Source organism: Varanus komodoensis, unplaced genomic scaffold (assembly GCF_004798865.1).
Source record: "Varanus komodoensis strain SLA01 unplaced genomic scaffold, ASM479886v1 scaffold6_4, whole genome shotgun sequence".
Classification (NCBI taxonomy): Eukaryota; Metazoa; Chordata; class Lepidosauria; order Squamata; family Varanidae; genus Varanus; species Varanus komodoensis.
The window spans coordinates 18,124,419-18,137,663 of record NW_025336347.1 but is presented as its reverse complement, the minus strand read 5'-3'; the positions used below and the strand labels follow the sequence as shown (position 1 = coordinate 18,137,663).

The 13,245-nt window shown below is 40.3% G+C and overlaps 2 protein-coding genes across 3 annotated transcripts in view; one reads left to right on the top strand and one right to left on the bottom strand.

Annotated features, from left to right (window-relative positions):
* Positions 1-13,245, bottom strand: part of P4HTM (prolyl 4-hydroxylase, transmembrane) — a 32,671-nt gene that overhangs the window by 14,065 nt on the left and 5,361 nt on the right. For both annotated transcript variants that reach the window (XR_006416767.1, XM_044451856.1), the window contains exon 3: positions 240-430. Coding sequence is in view for 1 of the 2 variants with exons in the window: in XM_044451856.1 (XP_044307791.1) it covers positions 240-430 (191 nt within the window). In the remaining variant the exon portion in view is untranslated. The remainder of the gene's footprint in view (positions 1-239; positions 431-13,245) is intronic.
* LOC123034483 (secreted frizzled-related protein 5-like) lies at positions 3,672-12,373 on the top strand. The gene is made up of 4 exons (XM_044451857.1): positions 3,672-3,877; positions 6,277-6,446; positions 7,439-7,525; positions 11,810-12,373. Exons 1-4 carry the CDS (start codon positions 3,699-3,701, stop codon positions 12,124-12,126), a joined length of 753 nt encoding a protein of 250 aa, XP_044307792.1. The 5' UTR covers positions 3,672-3,698; the 3' UTR covers positions 12,127-12,373.

Below are 13,245 nucleotides of genomic sequence, written 5' to 3'. Positions count from 1 at the left end.
TTTAGCTTGTTCAGAAAAACAATAGTCAAAGCTAACTGCAGTTCATCTGGTTTCAAACTTAAGAACAAACCATGGCTAGTTTAAAAAGGAAGCAAACACTCTTGATCTCCTCCTTGCAACAGCAATGGAAGAGGAAGGAAGAATAACCAAACGAAAGGCTCCCTCTAGATTGTTGCCACAGCACTAAACTACAACTTAGTGTTATAACAGAATGACGTTAATTATTCCCCTCTGAATACCTCCTTGAGCTGCAGTTGTCCATCCTGGTTGTGGTCTAGAAGATTAAAGATATCCATCTGGCTGATGTCTATCATTTCCATTGCTTCCTCATAGTCTTCTGTGGGCAGAATCTGGCTTTTCTGCAGCCCTTTCAGCTGAGCCAAATGAATAATTAACTTACATTCATCCTCATTTAGGAAGTCTGGAATTTCTACCAAGGGAGAAAGAGGGGAAAAAGTGAACCTTTCTACTATTAGCGGAACACCAAGAGCGCAAAACAAAATTCCTTGGTTCCACAGTGTTCATATATTGGTTCCAAAACAGAACAAGTGTAGGAGACAAACATTCCTCCTCTCCTTGGTCTCATCATGTGCCACCTTCAATGTAAAGATTGAGTGCATGTTCAGCCAGGGTATTTCCTTATGTTCTAACTAGCAACTCTAGTTTAATATTGGTGAACGAACAGAAAAACAAAACCCAGGATATAACCCTGCATTATTTTCATGGCTTTATAACTGACATTAAGCCAGAGTTCCTCAGGATATAAAAGGAAACTTTGATGTAACAAAATCCAGGAGGTTTGCAACAAAACCAGCATGTGATGGAAACAGGAAATGAAAAGTGGAGGGAAAAAATGCCTAGCTCTAACACACTCCCAGCTTTATAAACCGTTGCTATGAAACCCAGAACAGGGTCTAAGCCAGCCCATTATACGGGGTGCGCGCGCGCAAAAGTAAGTATCCAGTTGTAAGAGTTATACAAAGTTCCTCACCCCACTAGACTACAGGAATGTGTAAATGCTGAAGGCCAGCAATCTGAGCACTTAAGAGACTGTACTTAATTGCAATTTGTATGTCATCCTTATTGTGATTTAATAAAGCTATTGTTTTTTCATAATAAAAACTGTAAACCTACTTTTGCACCCCTCTATAAGTTATCTCTGATTTACTCCATACTCATTCATGGTGTTCTCATTAGTTAATCTCTGTCACGGAGAAAGAAAGGTCTATCATTGCTACAGCCTCTAGGGGGAAGGGTACACATCAACTGCAGTCTCTAGTTCTCACTATACGCGAGGAAGGTGAAGGATGAAATAGCAGGACTGGCTAAGAGCTTGGGTAGCACCGCTCACTCTGCTCTCTTACAGCCTCACAAACTCATTTGGTGCAGCCCTGTCCAGGGACTATTGGTTCCAACTGCTTCAAATTGCTGCTCCTGCCATAGGTACAGGATCTACCCCCTACTCTTCTCAATGTTGTCTGCAAAGAAGCACCACTCCCTGACCAGCGCAACCAGGATGCTCCTACCTGTTCCAATAGGTTCCTTTCAAGTTCCATGTTACTCAATCACACAACAGGTAGGAGTGTTCCTGTTCTAGAGCTGAAGCCCTGAGGAACACCGGCCCTGCTATTCTGCAGTCTGTTGCATCACTGCTGAGTCACAAGTGCCCCGTTAGATGGACTGGTTGGCAACTATATACGTCTTCCACTGCTTTATCTTCTCTCTAACCCAGATGTTGTTCTACTGTGCTTTATTTTATTTTTGTCTCACTGTTAAACCATCCCAAGACTATGGTAAGTGATGGTCTAAAAAAGTTTTAAATAAATAACACTTTGCCAGAGGGTTGTGTGGTTTTGGTATGTAATGGCAGTCAAGAAGCCCCTTACCCTGTTCTAGGATGAGCTGGTTTCAGCCGGCCTCAGGATGAGACAATCATATTAATAAAGTCACTACCTTATGTCCAAATGAGCTATTGTTTAATGAATTAATTTTATTTCTATACCTGGGCAATATGCAGATATAAATTAAAATGAGACCAAATCTTGCTCATTATACTGCAGCTGAACATCTGGGGCTTGGGGCCTGTCCAAAATTCCTTGGTAGTACTCTAAATCCAGCCCTTCATCATATACTCCACACTGGCCACATCTGAAGAATTAATTAGTGAGAAACCTTTTTATTCTCCCTATATTTTAATTGTTAATTTTAATTGCTATCATTTTATTACATTTTTATCCTTCTGTCTCATGGATATGGCAGAGTAATCATAAATTGTAAATTAAAATTACATTATTTTTATTGTTTTTATTTATTTATTGCTATTTGTTGTTTATTTAGTTTGATTTCATTTAATTTCGGTAAGAGCACACTATGGAAAGGCAGAAGGGCCTCTGTGGATGGATTTTATTTTTTATTCATTCTATCTTATTGTTATTTATTGTTGTGATTATTTGTTGCATAACTGTATTTTAAATTGTTGTACTGTTATATTGTTATATGTTTTGTTGTAAACCATTCTGAGAATTTTGGTAGCTGTGAATAGTATACAAACGCAGTAAATAAATAAAAGAATTAGATGTAAATTTAAATACTTACACATCTTCATTAAAAAAAATCCCTTATTTATTTGTACTTGCCAAGAGCTAAGACAATTGAGAAGCTATCACCAGAGCACAACTGACTACAGCCACCTAAGCCCCTAGTAAAGAATGATGTATTTCAATACAAAGAGGGCTTAATCCTCTTAGAAGAGCCTTCTCCTCAGCTACCCCCAGTGATGGCATAAGACACAAATTAACAACAAGCCAGCAACAACAAGTAATGTCCCCAAGGGGTTACAAGACCTACAGTGAGATGACAAGAAAGGTTTTTGAAAATCAGAGAGTAGAGCCTGCATAGCACAGGAGCTCATTACATCCACCATTATCCACAATTAATTTCCTGTGGTATGGTTACAAGATAAAAAGTTTGCCAATTACATCCTGTGTGTAAACAACAACCTACAAGGTTATAAGGAGCCTATCCAAAGTTGGGCAAATCTCTCCAAATTAGTTAACAATCAAAACACAGCACTGACACACCCCCTTGCCTCTTTAACAATGGTAAGAGCCAAAGAAATGCAACCTTAATTAACTTGTGATTGCTTTGCTACAAAACAAAAGAGGGAAGAAAACAGTGATGTTTATAAAATAATGATTAAGCCTTGGGCTGGCAAAGGGGGTGGGCTGAACCAGCCTCACATAATGATTCAATCAGAACTCCAAGATATTGGAGAGGAGGGGAACCACTCAAGCTGACTGGATTGCCCTCATTTCAACACCTGCTAGTCTACGCCAAAACCTCTGTCAAAATTCAGACAATTGTGGGGGGTGGGCACTGGCAAAGAAAAAGGGTGGCACTCAAGCTTAATGAGAATGCAGTCATACAAAGGTGTCCTCTCTGCTATAATAAATGAACCCCAGCAAACAAGAATTCAGTTCAGATTGGGAAGGCAGAGTTTAATCTGTCATATTTTGCTAGGGAGGGCCATGACCAGAGGGCCAATGAGAGCAGCCTATCGCCATCATCAAAATATGCCTCACTTGCAGCAGCAGCAGCTGCTAGTAGTGCTTTTGGGTTCTCTGCTTATCTGGGACTTCCCCGGAGTTTTGGGAAGCTACAGAAGAACCTCTTCCATATGCACTTCAATTCCAAGAAACATGGCTTTGTGTTATGACATTGGGTACACTGAAATGAGACTTCCCAACCTGCTGGACCATGAAACCATGGCTGAAGCAATCCAACAGTCTACCAGCTGGCTGCCCTTGTTAGCCAGAGAATGCCATCCAGATGCCAGGATCTTCCTCTGCTCCCTCTTTGCCCCAATCTGCCTGGAGAGGTAAGGGCACTTTACGCAATATACTGTCAGATAAAGCTTTATATTTCTGCCACCAATTGCCTCCCTCCAGAAAAAAGGCAGGGACATCGTGCCTCTATTTCTGTGTTGCAGGCACTTCTGAATGTATCTCCTTTATATGCTTTGTAGCGACTTTCATATATGTGGACCTATATCCACCTTGGCTTAAATCAATCTTTTATGAAAAACTAAAACTAATATTGGCTACATTGTATGCTTAATTTCTCTTCCATGTTTGCATTCTTTGGCATGGATTAGGCATGCATTTTACTAAATGCATTTATTTACATCTCTTCCACCTATATTTTTTCTATTACTAGGTGTCTTTCATTCTGTCAGAACAGCATTTTTTCGATTTCTCAAACCTTTGTTCATGTTGGAAAATGCAGACTTGCAAAAATGTGCATTTTTCAAAATTCACTTATGAGGGAATCCACCCCCCCACAAAAAAATTGTATCTTCACACTTCTTACATAGGAAAATGCACATTTTGGTTGATGTTTTTATTAGTTTTTGTATTGCTACATGACTACATTTGTGTATAATTCCAGAAAATTAAAAAAAATCAGTCTACAAGATATGGAAGGGTCAATATGCTGAGAAATCCATGGGCTAGATTTACAGAAATCCAATTTTTGTTTCGTTCTTATATGCCATCAAGTCATTTCCGACTCATGGTGGCCTTATGAATGAAAGCTCTCCAAAATGCCATCTGTAACAGACTTGCTCAGCTTTTGTAAATCCAGGGCTGTGGATTCCCTTTGAGTGAATCCATCTCATACATGGTCTCCTTTTTCCTCCTCTGCTCATTTCTCCCTAGCACCCTTGTCTTCTCCAGGGAGTTTTGCCTTCTACTGAGGTGCCCCAAGCCTCAATGACAGCCTCAATTTTGTACTTTTTGTTTCTAAGGAAAGTTCTGGCTTTGTTTTATCTAAGATGCACATGTGCATTTTTCCAGGTATTCAAGGTATTCACAAAGTTCTCCTCTAGCACTATGTTTTAAACATGTTTCCTCCTGTCATGTTTCTTCACTGTCCAATCCTAATGTACTTACCATAGTGGCTTTTTCTGATATCTCTATTTGGCACAAACACAATTAGGCTCACTACATCTGTTAATCAGCTCACTATTGCAATTAATATTTTGTACATTTTACATTCCAGTTCCTTCTGTTGACAAAGGTTACATTTCCCCACCATGCCTCTCTAACCCTGGGCTTGTGTATATGGATCTGCCAAGTTGAGTTTAACACTTCATGCATCTGAAAGTGCCCACAAAAAGCATATGTCACAATAAATTTGCTAGCTTTTAAGGTGCCACAAGACTCTTTGTAGTTTTCAAACAGAATAAAAAGCCCTAAATATATTTAAGCCATTGTCTTTCAAGACAGAGAATTTCAGGTAGAGTTGGGAAAATTTCCTATCTGAGGTTACAACCAACAAGCTAAACCAATGTTTTCTGTGTACCTTGGTTTTTGCTTCATTTTCCATCTCGTTCAAAGATGCGGACTCTGAATGGGCCTCTAGCGTTCTTTAAATTCCTTCAATCAGATTAGCTGAGGTCCAGTGAAGGCCAACTACTTTGAATATCTACCCTCTGTTACTTAAATTAATACCCCTGTGCTAGTATCTGTCATCTATTCTTTATGCTGCCTTCCCCAACCTGGTGCCCCCAGATGTTTTAGGCTTCAAATGCCATCTGCCTCAGCCAGCACAGCCAACACTCTGGGATGTTGAGAATTGTCGTCCAGAGTATCTCGAGGGCACCAGGTTGGAGAAGGCTGCTATGCATACCATTTCTGGATACTGTTATTCTAGCATAACCAAGAAACAGTATACAGAATGGAACTGATTTGATTTACAGAGCTCTTTGACAAAGTCACTAGATTGCAGTCTGGGACATGAGAGAGAAGAAAATGAAACCCACAGAAATGAATGGCTGCCATTTACTATAGCAGAAACATGTGAGGCACTAAACTGCAATTTGATGGTGGGAACAAATCCGATTCAGTACTGCCCCACACTAGACTTCATCGAGGAGACTTCATGCAATGAATACACTCACCTCCACACACGGATTCTACTAGTGATGTAGAGAATGAAATGAATGAAATCCAGCAACACCACATGTGAATGATTCAGTGAGTTCATACTTATTTAAAACAAACAAACCAAAATACAAACCCTATTAACGTCTTTACATCAATGTATTTCATTTTAGGTACAAGTGATTACAAATGCTTTTATTTCCTAGGTAAAGAAGTTGAAAGTTCTGTAAGTGCCTTAACTAATACAGACAGCAATGGTATTTATACAGGGATTAAAAACAAACAAGACAACGTATGGATTCCATCGCATGTCTTGCTCTCCCTCTCAATCTAGGCTCATCTATCCCTGCCGCAGCCTGTGCGAAGCGATCAGGAGCAGCTGTGCCCCAGTCATGGTCTGTTATGGCTACCCTTGGCCGGAAATCCTCAACTGCAACAAATTCCCTGAAGATCATGAGCTGTGCATCTCCTCAATTGCTGATCGAAGTACTTCGGGCAGGAGAAGTAAGGCATTTGCTGTTTCTACTTGCCATATAACACCTCGTCCCACATGCACACATAGTCATAACATTACCAGCCTGGCAAAAATCCACAGAGGAGGGAAACTGAGAAGTGGGTAGGTGTGTGTTTATTTATTCTCTAGTTAAAGTTCTGTTTGACTTGTGCTCAGTTGAGAGCAATCTGTAAGAATCCAGAAGCTTATAAAATGCCAGCATTTTGCTGTTGTATCATTGTATGCATTTAAACATTATTATTGTACAGAATTTATTGTGTAAGCTGCTTTGGTAGGGCTCCTGCCCTTAAAGGTGGTCCAAAAACATTTTAATGAAAAAAAAAAACTGATCAAAAATTGAACAAACTTACACTGAGGGTTTTAAAACAGATTGTGCAGTAAAATCCCTGGCCTTTTGTAGAACAGCAGATACCGCTGACATCTTAATCAATGAGAGAGATTACTGCATATTTTCCATGCATAAGAAACGTATGACTAAGAAATAAAGAATGGGTTAGAAGACAGTAGCTCTGGGGAGGCTGGGATCAAGCTGCTGCTTTTTTCTAATGGTTCAGACTAGGATAATCATATGCAATTTGGTGCATTACAGATGTTTCGGATTGCAACTCTCATACTCCCTGACCATTGGTCATGCTGATTAGGGCTGATGGAAGATATGATGCAAAAATATCTGCTATTCCTGCTATCATACTAAAGATGAACACAAACTTTCCCCTCTAAACTAAGGGTAATAGAGAAAGATCCACAGATCAGCAATTCTGTGCCAGAAGCAGTTTTCAGAAGCTTCTTGGTTAAAATGTGGGAAACCAGGTTAGTTTGCTTGGAAGAAGATGGAAATCAGAAAAATTATTTTGGGCAAAGGACAAAAACTATCTTCTTGCTCCTGTGCTTCAAGGAAAATAGTGACCATCATCATACTCCAATGTTTCATGGATTACATTAGCCACAAAGAAATCTTATAATTCTGTATGTGTTTCAGCAGTGCCCCAGGCTAGCTGCAGGGATTGTGAACTTGAAGACCCTAGCTCTGCCAAGGAGATTCTGGAAAACCTTTGCACCAGTGATTTTGGTAAGTAAATCTCTGTTCCCTACCTTAGAATTATTGAACCACAAAAATAACCTTCTACCAGTCATAGGAACAAGTAGATTTCCTTATTTTTCTAGTATAGGAGTAATGACTGAGAGGACAAAGCGTCGTAATCAGAGGTCCAGCACTTTCCAAATTTTTGGCAAATACCAGTTTTCCAGTTGAGGGGAAGCATGGTGTTAAAGGATAGGGGCTTAACTCTTTTCCCCATGCCATCTTCCCAAGGCAAATGTAGTTGACCTCACTCAACTAACAGTGTATCACAGAAGTGAGTACACCCCTCACATTTTGAAAATATTTTATTATATCTTTTCATGTGACAACCCTGAAGAGATGACACTTTGCTGCAATGTAAAGTAGTGAGTGTACAGCTTGTATAACAGTGTAAATTTGCTGTCCCCTCAAAATAAGTCAACACACAGCCATTAATGTCTAAACTGCTGGCAACAAAAGTGAGTACAGCCCTAAGTGAAACTGTCCAAATTGGGCCCAAAGTGTCAATATTTTGTGTGGCCACCATTATTTTCCAGTACTGCCTTAACCCTCTTGGGCATGGAGTTCACCAAAGCTTCACAGGTTGCCACTGGAGTCTTCTTCCACTCCCCTCCATGACAACATCACGGAGCTGGTGGATGTTAGAGACCTTGCGCTCCTCCACCTTCCGTTTCGGGATGCCCCACAGAGGCTCAATAGGGTTAAGGTCTGGAGACATGCTTGGCCAGTCCATCACCTTTACCCTCAGCTTCTTTAGCAAGGCACTGGTCATCTTGGAGGTGTGTCTGGGGTCGTTATCATGTTGGAATACTGCCCTGCGGCCCAGTCTCCGAAGGGAGGGAATCATGCTCTGCTTCAGTATGTCACAGTACAGGTTGGCATGCATGGTTCCCTCAATGAACTGTAGCTCCCCAGTGCCGGCAGCACTCATGCAGCCCCAGACCATGACACTCCCACCACCACGCTTGACTGCAGGCAAGGCACACTTGTCTTTGTACTCCTCACCTGGTTGTTACCACACATGCTTGGCACCATCTGAACCAAATAAGTTTATCTTGGTCTCATCAGACCACAGGACATGGTTCCACTAATCCATGTCCTTAGTCTGCTTGTCTTCAGCAAACTGTTTGCGAGCTTTCTTGTGCATCATCTTTAGAAGAGGCTTCCTTCTGGGATGGCAGCCCTGCAGACCAATTTGATGCAGTGTGCAGCATATGGTCTGAGCACTGACAGGCTGACCCACCACCCCTTCAACCTCTGCAGCAATGCTGGCAGCACTCATACGTCTATTTCCCAAAGCCAACCTCTGGATATGACGCTGAGCACGTGCACTCAACTTCTTTGGTCGACCATGGAGAGGCCTGTTCTGAGTGGAACCTGTCCTGTTAAACCGCTGTATGGTCTTGGCCACCGTGCTGCAGCTCAGTTTCAGGGTCTTGGCAATCTTCGTATAGCCTAAGGCCATCTTTATGTAGAGCAACAATTCTTTTTTTCAGATCCTCAGAGAGTTCTTTGTCATGAGGTGCCATGTTGAACTTCCAGTGACCAGTATGAGAGATGAGAGCGATAACACCAAATTTAACATACCTGCTCCCCATTCACACCTGAGACCTTGTAACACTAATGAGTTACATGACACGGGGGAGGGAAAATGGTTAATAATGCCCAATTTGGACAGTTTCACTTAGGGGTGGACTCACTTTTGTTGTCAGCGGTTTAGACATTAATGGCTGTGTGTTGAGTTATTTTGAGGGGACAGCAAATTTACACTGTTATACAAGCTGTATACTCACTACTTTACATTGCAGCAAAGTGTCATCTCTTCAGGGTTGTCACATGAAAAGATATAATAAAATATTTACAAAATGTGAGGGGTGTACTCACTTCTGTGATATACTGTATTTCCTCTGCTAAGGAAAAGTTACATGTACAGACTATGTACATATGCATTTTCCAAATGGGACAGTGAGGAGGGGCAAGTTAACTTCTCAGGTGCCACAGTCCTATGTGAATTACTCCACTCACTATTTCTAGTTGCTAAAATTTAAAGCAATTAGATATCTGATCACAGATATCCAGCATCTCTTCTAGTAAGATTCCACGTCTTTCAAGGCACATTTATAATATTTTTATATCATGTATTTATTTGATTTTTATACCACCCAATAGCCGAGGCTCTCTCCCATATTTAAAGAACAAAAGCACAATTGCAATTGAATCGGCACAGAAGAATATAGAGTTAGAGCCCATCTGACAACTAGGGTGCCAAAACTGAAAAGGCCCTCCTCCTGGTAGTCTCTCACCTCATCACCCTTCCGTCCGTCCTTCAATTTCTATACTGCTGCTAAACCCAGAACATCACTCTTTGGAAGGGGCTCCCGGAGAAGGACCCCCAAAGATGACTTTGGAATCCAGATGTAATACATTGAATAACCTGTCCTCAAGCCATTTGGGACTTTGAATGTTAGCGCTAGCACTTCAGCCAGCAGCCAGTGTGGCTGGAAGAGGACTGGAGTAATGTGTTCTTGTTAGCCAGTGCCTGTTAACAGTCTAGCTGCCCTGTTTTGGATCAGATGAAGTTTCTGGACTCTTTGAAAAGAGGTAGCCCATGTATAGTGCATTGCTATAATCCAAATGAGACTGCTCAGAGTCCTCAGACTAATTTAATGTGGAATATGAATTGAATAAATCAATAAATAAATGAATGAATGAGAGGTTACCAGAGCGTGGATAACTAGCTCACTGTCCAGATAGGGTCATAGTCTGAAATCTTTCAGATCTATTCAGCTCAGTCTTCCATCTCCTTTTTCTCTTCTTAAAACCTTGGAGATGCTTCAGTGCATAATGTTAATGATGGGGGTATTACCCCTCACATCCATAGCGCATGGCTGAGTCACAAGAATACAATTTTTTCATATTATCTAACCCTTCTGACTTTGAAACACTGTCCAGCCACTTCTTACTAAGGAATTGCAACCATGTTAAAAGTGCAACTTTGTAATATCCAGCAATATTTTAAAATGCAGAAAATGCAAGATGACTTAATAATACCCTTTAAAATAAAAAAGACTTTCAAAGAAAAAAAGGTATTTTATAGAAACAATTAGAAAAAAGATGCACGAGTACTTAATTGTGGCATAAAATAAATAGAAATGTGCATGGTTGTAATTTTTTACCTGTTTGCAGGAAGTTGTATATTGTGTAACAGTCTCCTGTGGCACCTTAAAGAGCAACAATTTATTGTGATATCAATTTTAATGCAATTTTCTCAAACCTGCTGCCCTCCAGATGTTTTGAACGATGGATACTAGCAATCCTACCCATTGGCCATGCTAGCTGATGGGAATCGGTGTAAAACATCTGAAGGGCATCAGGTTGAGAGAGACTGAACTAGAGCCCACTTTATCAGCTGTGTATTTTATAACCTCCAGCAGTCATGTAAGAAGGAAACGAAACAGTTCCAAGAACAAAGGTTATGAATTCTTCCCACCACCCAAACCAGGTTATTCTCCATATTCTGCATTTTATGTAATTTTGCACTCTGAAGAATCTCACATGTGGGAGATGTGGGCGAACTCAAAACTTGTGGCTTTTTTGAGCTAAACTGATACCCACAATCAACTGGACAGAAACATTAATTTTCTGAAAAGCTAAAACTCAATATGGAGATCAAGTAAATAGGATTCAAACTGAATTTTACTAATTCTGACACAACTGCTTAGCTATTCCATCAAAGGAAATTTGGGACAGTGGAGATAAATGGAATCCTGTAAGGAAAATATCATTTATGTTGTCTAATTGTCATTTTCAGCCATGTTATGTCATGGACTAAAGGAAGAGTAGTAATGAATTCAAACAGCATACCTCAAGGCCTGTCACTACACTGAGCCAGGCAAAAAATGTTCTACAATTATATCTGCGATGTCTTCATGAACAGACGACTTAGACAACTCAAAACTATTTTATAATTTTTAAAAAGGTCCATTGTACCTTATGATTCAGATAGAAGACTTCCAACATCCATCAACATTTCATAAAGATATTCTAACACCTGTGTTACCAGTATCATCAGATAATGTCCTAAAATTAAAGTGTAGATGCACTTTGGAAGATTGTTTTGAGAACTTCACTGAACTAGACTATCATTTTTGTTTAGGTCCAGAACAAAGCTATAGCTTATCACAGCAACATCAGGAAAACAATTAGTAAGAAAAGAGCCAATGATTACCTATTTAATTGTGCTCTTATTTCTTTAACTTGTATTTGTTCCAGCTGTAAAAATTAGGATCTCCAGGAGGAACAAGACCTCCACCATTGCTGACTTTGACCTTGACTCCAGACTGGAAGTTCTGAAGCATGGTCCCCTCCTGAAGACTGAAACTCACCCCAAACTTCAGCAGTGGCTAAACCTAGATGCTACCTGTGTGCACAACATTATGAAAGGCACAAACACAGGGGTCTATGTGATTAGTGGAGAGGTACAGAATGACAAAATTGTTCTGGTAAACAGGGCCTATGCCTGGCACAAAAAGAACCGAAATTTGCAGGCAGCTGTGAGACGATGGAAACACTACAAGTGTCGGGCCTGAACTGCTCAAGTCCCTGGCATGAAATCTATGCCAATGTGACTCCTCTGCTTTTATCCACAGCTGAGGCTACAGCATACCACTGGGTATAGCACAGCTTCTTTGTAGTAGTTACCAAGTTAATGGATAGCCAAGCAGCAAGATTTACAAACCATTGCACTAAAGGTTTGCACTGATTTTTAGCTGAGTTCTGAGGCACCCTGGGGTTCCCCTGAAGGATATCTTTGAGAAGATCAGTAACAGTACACAAGCTTCCTTACCACTCTTAATATCCTCCTTAACAGATAGCTGCAGAAAACACTGGGTCTGTCATGGTGGACTTTATGTTCACAAAGGTCTAGCATGAGATCCAAAAGGCCTGGGCAGTTCTATGAATATGCATCCTAGTACACTCCTCAAAAATGTTTGCAATGTGCTGGTGTTCCATTGCAGACATGCACAGGTTCAAATGAGCACAGCCAATGCAAAAAGTCTTCCTGATGGCAGAAGCTTTGAAAAACCACAGCACTAAGTAAATACTGTGGAAAAGCCTTGTTCAGGAAGAACAAGTTTTAGCTACTGCTCCTAGGATTTCAGCCAAACGTTTAGATCCTTTGCTATTAAGTTGCGTGCAACATTTCCTAGTTGCTGAGCTTTCCATGCTGTCCTATCAAGAATTTAGCAAACTCTTGATAGGAAACCATGGAAAGCTCAGGAACCAAGAAAATTCCGCATCTCCTCATAGGAATAGGGATTATTTATCTCTCATTCTACCCCCTATTCCACTTTCTTGAACATCTCTTTCCTCTACCCCTCAAGCTTCTGCCCTTATTTCTCTTTCTCTTGCTCTGGTTTTATTATATGGTTCTACAGAAACACACACATTGTCTGAGGTAAATCCAGTCCGGAATTTGCAAGTTATGAATACTATGTATTTAGAAACCAATGACAACAGTCTGTGTTTTTTCAAAACATGTTTTCCATTAAAAGGATTTAACTTTAAAGCTGTTTAGTTCCTCACTATGCTTTCCTTTTGAATAAACACTTACTAATAATTCACAAGCATTTTTAAAAACGCTGTGATGCATTACTGTAGTCACTAGGATCTCCTGATGTTAGTATTTCTATTTCTATATCTACCAA